This window comes from Tupaia chinensis, unplaced genomic scaffold (assembly GCF_000334495.1).
Source record: "Tupaia chinensis unplaced genomic scaffold, TupChi_1.0 Scaffold000184_1, whole genome shotgun sequence".
NCBI lineage: Eukaryota > Metazoa > Chordata > Mammalia > Scandentia > Tupaiidae > Tupaia > Tupaia belangeri.
This window is the reverse complement of record NW_006159659.1, coordinates 2,284,331-2,291,321: the sequence shown is the minus strand read 5'-3', so window position 1 is coordinate 2,291,321 and position 6,991 is coordinate 2,284,331. Positions and strand designations below refer to the sequence as shown.

At 35.7% G+C, this 6,991-nt stretch overlaps 1 protein-coding gene across 2 annotated transcripts in view; it reads right to left on the bottom strand.

Annotated features, from left to right (window-relative positions):
- MBTPS2 (membrane bound transcription factor peptidase, site 2) overlaps window positions 1–6,991 on the bottom strand; it is a 59,687-nt gene that overhangs the window by 17,822 nt on the left and 34,874 nt on the right. The window contains exons 8-11 of one of the 2 annotated variants that reach the window (XM_014587119.2): window positions 6,739–6,833; window positions 6,179–6,374; window positions 5,122–5,197; window positions 3,225–3,443 (exon numbers count right to left, since the gene is read on the bottom strand). In XM_014587119.2, the coding sequence (XP_014442605.1) occupies window positions 6,763–6,833 (71 nt within the window). In that variant the 3' untranslated portion in view covers window positions 3,225–3,443; window positions 5,122–5,197; window positions 6,179–6,374; window positions 6,739–6,762. Of the gene's footprint in view, window positions 1–519; window positions 3,444–5,121; window positions 5,198–6,178; window positions 6,375–6,738; window positions 6,834–6,991 lie in introns of those variants that run through there. The other variant, XM_006146651.3, reaches the window with a different exon arrangement.

Genomic DNA, 6,991 nt, shown 5'->3' with positions numbered 1-6,991 from the left:
GGCTAGTCAATCAGAAATTGGGCTAAATTCCCAGACTATTTTCTCTAGCCCTTAGTAAGGAGGGGTAGAGTGGCCAGGGAGAAAAGGGACAGTAGAATGGCAGGGGTGTTGGCTCTGGGGACAAGGAAGTGCTAGGGAAAAACATCAAGAAAAACCAAATGTCATAGTCAAAACATTTTCCTTCAAGAATTCCTAAAAACACAGTCTAACTTACATATGACTTCTTTCAAACACCAATGAAAGGAAACATGAGGGTCCTCTTTCTTCATCCATAAAACAGCTTTTTCAAAAATAATATTAAGAATACAGAAACCACATTTAAAAAACTTCTTTCACAGGCCTGCAACAACTTTCATGTACAGATTATATAAATAAATATTGTTAAGTTGCTTTAGAATTGAGAATTTAAAAACAACTAAGATTTTACTTTATGTGATGGAAACAATTTTGATCGAAAAGAATACCAGTTTTTTTTTTTAAAAAGACAACACATAGAGGATGATAAACAAAAAATGCTGGTATACATTTATTATTCTCTTGCTAAACATCAAATGCCAGCAATTAAATCTTCAAGTTAAAGCTAAAGAATGAATTACAACACAGTCAAAAGATTTGCAGAAAAAAACAAAAACAGAAACAAAAACCTGTGCACCATTATGGACATTTGAGAAATACCACAGGATAGAATGATGACCAAGACCCACATATCTATGAAACATGTTTACAATTGGCTGTTAGAACAACGACCTGTAAGAGCGATTATCAAAAGGTTAAGTTCAACTGCATGTCTTTTCAAACTGAGATGCTGAAAAGAATATGTACATTCTTTTCAAACTGCAGGTGATTTTAAAAACTCTCAAAAATGTAAACAATGCAGAGTAAGAACACTGAGAATCAAGTTTTACTAGGGAACAAAGTGACAACACATAAAGAACACTTTCTTCAAATCTTCAAAATAATTCATTTTTCTAATTGCTCTATAGAAACAGAAATGGATTCTTTCTATAAAGATGATAGTACACTAGGGACACAAAGATCTTCAAAGTTTTTTTATGTTAACATGTATTTACAGTAAATATTAATAATACTTTTTACAGCTTACTTAAATAGAAACATGCTTTTCTAATCCATAAATAACACTAATCATTATCCATTCAACCACACTTATTAAGTACTATGATATCTCATGCACTGTGCCAGAGTACAAAGATGAATATGACATGGTCCTTGCTCTAGAAGTGTCCACAATCAAGCTGATGAAACCACACACAGCTTACCATTCTTATACAATGAGGCCATGTCTAAACAAATAGTACCAACGTGCTCAGTTTCCTAGAGTGGTTCCCAAACCCTGACCCTATGAACCAACAGAACAAGGTGTTTAATAGCTAAAATAAAGCGAGTTTTGGTTTTGTCTTATTTTGTTTTTACCCAGAAAAAGAAATTTATGTTCAGGATTTCCTTTATTGTATTATTTTGTCAGTTATTTTAAAATAACTGACTTGCACATATACAATTATCTTAGTAAATTGCTTGGTTTATGTAACTGAAGTAATGATGTAAGCAGTCAATGGCATTTTCCAAGCTGTTACCTAAAAAAGTCTGAGTACTACTTTGCTACCACACTTTGATACGGACTGTTTACCTCAGTACAGAACAAATGCCAAGTTTTGTGGGATAAACCAACAATTCGTATGGTTTTAGCACTGATATTAACTGATGACCTGTTATTAATAAAATGTTAAAATAATATATTCCATATATAATTTCTGTTTAAGAAGGTAAATTTGTAATAAATCTAAAAAGTTTATTAAAAATGATTAAAAAGATTTAGTGCTTAAAAAGCAAATCAACGATCTGGAAAAGGTAACCCCACGAATATATCATAGTGAAGAAGTTGGATACATGGCTATAATGAGTTATTGCCTTTTATCACTTCTTGAGTAGGTGTAAGAAGTGTGTACTTTTCATCAAAGAAGCAGCATGCTCATACACTTCTAAGACCAACAGCTTCACACCAGCCTGATTCCCCATGTGTCCCAGGACTTCCTCCCACCCCACCAGGTCTTGAACCTGGTATGGCTTTCTGACAACATGTTTGCCCTCATGTGCAGCCATTCTCATTGTAAACTACCAAGTCCTCTGTGGACCCACAGAGGTAGCTCAGGGGAGAGACAGACAACAAAGACTAGGTGTTAAATCACCTGACACAAAGAAACATGGGAGCTGCTGGTGAGGACAGAGTATGGCTCAGGGTTTAAAGGTCATTGCTTCCTGAAGATAGGATCCAGGAGCTAGAGCACAGGAGAAAATATCTACCCCAGGAGTCCAGGGTTCAAAGCTCTATAGAGAATGATAACCAGGACTGCTGAAGAATCTGTGGTCTGTCTTATGATTGGTCAGAACACCCAACTTAGTTCTGAGGTTCAACACTAACTATCTCAACTCATACGCTACCTGCTGGTGTGAGACACTTCCTGCAGCACTCTAAATGTCAAGGCTTGTGCTGCTTTATGCTTTATGGGGTGCAGAGACACGTTATCAAAGAGGCAACTCTGTAGGACAAAGCATGTCTTAGGATATCATAGGCCCTACTTCCTACTTTGTTCATTTATTTGGTATCATTTGACAAAGATTTTCCCTTTAATGTCAGCAGATTCCTTCAAACAATTTTATTAACTTAATTTTGATCAGATCTCAGTTTTCAGAGCAAAAAAAACCATACCATTAAGTTTTCAAAAACTTTTCAAACAAGACAAAGGACAAGAGATATAGGCCAAGAAAACACTCATCCTTCCTCTTGGCCAATGTCTGGTTGGTCTTCAAATCTTGATTAATGATGCTTTTTCAATAAACTTTTTCTGATTAATTTCACCCCATCCTGTTCTTCTGTATACTATTTCAAAATAACATGTAGTCACACAAAATGGTACTACATGAACTTGCACTTATTTATAAATTGTTCCACAAGCTTCCGAGGTATGTACACTCAGTCTTTAAAACTAGAATGTAGTCAGGGACTGTCTTTCACTTTTTCTGCTTATTCTCCACTACAGAGTGTGGTTACTCTGGATATAGGAGAAGCTCAAAGTTGTTGGCTAGGATGTAATTTTAAGGAAATACTTCATATTTCATACCAAGTAAGGATTTCAATGGCAATGGATATTACCACATAGCTGAATGTTGTAACTCAAGAGATTTGGTCAGATGAGAGCAAATATTACCGTGCTGTAACCATCCAGAGTCCCAGGGTCACATTGGCAGCCAAAAGTACACTGCCACCAAGCAAGATAAAAAATCCGATGAGATCTTTGACATCATTGTCTCCAATCACTGAGGTAAGGGTAGCATCCAGGAACGAGTTTAAAATCCACTGCCCATCTAAAGCAAAGCAGGGTACTGCATTAACAATAGCCAGAGCTCCCGAGAGGGAAATCAGATACCTGGGTTACAATCAGTTAAGGAGCCAACTGTGAGTTCTGGGTGAAAACCACAGTTCTTTAAATCTCTGTCATTACTCTTTAGATCTCTACTACTAAAAACAAATTATTTTATACACACATACATGTGCACATGTACACAACACACACACACACACACACACACACACACACACACACACAATTTTTTCTTCTTAGAGACCGGCTCTTGCTATGTTGTCCAGGGTAGCCTTAAACTTCTGATTTTCTGCTTCCCAAATAGCTAGGATTATAGACATGTACCACTGTGCCCAGTGAGTTTATATTACTTTAAAGCTCAAAAACCTCAACTAGGAAAAAGGCTAGCCACTTATAGCTGATCTATAATGAATTCCTAGGAAGACTGTCTTTTTTTTTTCTTTATTCATTCTCACATGCATGTAGGAGAGAGAGAGAGAGAGCGAGAGAGAAAATAACAGGGTCTGGTCACATTGCCATTTCCTTCCTTCAGCCCATCACATCTTGGGCATCTGTGCACATGCCCAATATGTTTCACGCCAACTCAACTGGGGATTCGAACCACCATCAACATGTGGGATGTGGCTTCTCTTGAGCAGCTCAACATCAGTGTGCCATGGAGCTGGCTTAGAAGACTCTTTTTAATCCTTTAATAATACAACAAGGGGAAAGATGGTGGAAGGAACAGCAAAGAAGAAGACAATTTACAAAAGTATTACTTTATCCTGAAAAGCATAAAGATTTTGGCCCTTAACCTTTATATCCTAAGTTTCTCTGTGACAAAGCTGCAGTGTCCACAAGGTAGGAACTTGATTGTATACATTTTTTACATAATTGCTCATTTGTTTCCCATTTCACTTTTTTTCCCCTGTAAATCAGGAGGCAAGAAATTAATTTTTTTAAAGAATTATTTATTTAATTCCATTTGTTATTATTATTTTTTAATTTGACCAGAGAGAGACAGAGACAGAGGAGAGAGAAAGGGAAAGCGAGAAAGCAAACCGCCAGGTCTGGGACTCAAACTGTGGTTGGCCATGTGGGAGTCCAGTGCCTTTATCCACCATACCACCTGCTGGCCCCAAGAAATTAATTTTTTAAAAGTGACAAAATAAAGAACCATTTCAAAACTTTCTTTCAAATTTATGTAATAATCAATTTTTTAAAAATTTCATCTTTTATAGGCAAATATGATATGATAGAGACCACTTGAGATTTTGTCCTCTGAATTACTATTTTAGCAGTAGAAACTGTTTGATCTTTCTTATGCATTCCTCCCTGGACCAGTGGAACAGATTTACATAATTCCTGGTTATGTATATATAAGAGTTACCTTCCATTTAGTCAGCAGGCTCAGATGGGGCAAAATCTCCTGAATTCTGAACTCACTATTAATAGAAGCTTTCATCCTTTATAAACTTACTAAAAAGATTTAGATCTGTAAATTTAACTCTATTTGTATTCTGGGTTCTTTCTCTTCCACATTTTAACCTTTCTCATTTTTGATCAATCTCTCTGATTTCCCTCCTAGTTACAATCTGATCTCTTCCAACCTTAAAGTCTCTGTGCTAGTTGTTAGCAATTAAGTGACACTTGTAAGGTTTCTATGTCTAATGCTCTATTCAAGGTAAAACTGATCAATCTCCAAGGAATACACTTAAAACATTTTTCACACTAGAAAGGATACTTGACAAATGTCTCCACAACCACTGGCAGATCTATGCTCAAAAAGTTGAAACGTGGGATAAAACTGGTGATGCTCACTAAAAAAGAAAAAAAGGAAAAGAAATAATGAATATTATTCATATTAGATAAACAACAAAATTGTGATTTTTTTTTTTTGCCATAGGGTACATGTGCTTATCAGAGAGAATCAAAGAGAAGGAAAGTGAGAAATCTCTTTTCCTCCATTCTCCTCTTGGGATTTTGCACACATGTGCGCACATGTGTCTGGTGTGATTTTCAAGCCATTAGGTCCAGGACTTGAACTGTGGTCAACCATGTGGGAATCCAGTGCCTTAACCACCATGCCACCTGCAGGCCCCAGCAGCATAGTGAATTTGGGCTAATTTATTAAATTGGTTGAAAAAGTCCTTCCTAACATAAATAAGCAAACCATATGCCTCATATACCAAAACAGTAACTGGTAATTCTAGAACATCTAAGAAAAATACTGGAATGGAAAAAATTCATGTCCCAGTATATACTTATATTTTAAAGTGAAAGTAAGAAATTGCTGACTATATATAAGTTATAACTAAAAATACAGAGACTGATTTTTTTTAAGGGGATGTAAGGAATCATCCCCTGGGGGATGGACATTCTGGAATCCCTTCTCCATCCTCTCTTGGGATTTTGGGCATGCACACACATGCGGCTGGTATGTTATTCAAGCCACCAAGTCTGGACTCAAACCATGCAGTTGGCCATGTAGGATCCAGCCAGCTCAACCTCTATGTCACTTGCTGGCTACAGAGACTGATTTTTAAAAAATACTATAATTTACATCAAAAGAGTCCTTATCCTTTCAAAAGGGTATAACTTTAAAATCACATTTACTCCAAGTATCATCCTACTTAACCTCTTTCTGGTTTCAGTTATTTTCTTCACTGCTAAAACAAGGATTACGCCAAGAGGTTTCCAAAGGACTTTTCTACACTGTGGACTGAACAGAGTTTCTGTAACTGAAAAAGAATACATATGCTCTTAATGATTTTCTAAGGTTCTACCACAATAATACACACCTGTGTAGTGAAGATGCAGTGGATGTCCTACATACAGCATATCAATTTGAGGTGGGTGTTTCACTTTTATTAAGCGAGTGTGAGTTTCCAAAGAAGGTATTATACAGAAGCTTGAACTTGAGCTTTTTTTACAATCTTTATTGGTTCTACAAACTTGGGTGGCTTCAACTGCTTTCCGGGCAGGTAGACATGTGTGCTATAAATAAGATATTAATGCATCAATATTAAAAATGATTTATTAATAAGAAAAATCCAAGTTACATTCTTTCAATAATTTTCATTTCACTAGCATACTGATAATGAAATTTATGTAAATGGAATGTAATTTATGTGTACCTAGTATAAATTAGATTCAAATATCCCACTTTAGGCAAATTTGATATAACCACTATAAAATTTTAAAGATTGTCAGATGAAACACGACATCTGAAATGCAGTGATTTTAATAAAATTATACAAAGAATACAGCAAAAAGAAAGTTTTCATGCATTCCATTTAAGCGCTATGCCTGTGTTCCATAATAATATCAGACAAGAAAGACTGCCTCAGGAACAACTTACCAAACGCTTATTAAAATTATTTTTTTAGGAAAAGCACACATCTGTGAGGCTGTGATTGTTACAGCATTCCGTGGAACCATCTAGCCGTTTGTATGCTAAAGAGAAATAAAACAGTGTTTAATAGAACCTGTTTCATAGAAGTACATTTGTAATAAGAATTTTGCCTTTAAGACAAAAAGAATATGTAAAAGACCATATATGAATTTGGAAGCAACTGTATAATTCAGAGTTCAGCTTGATTATTAATCACATT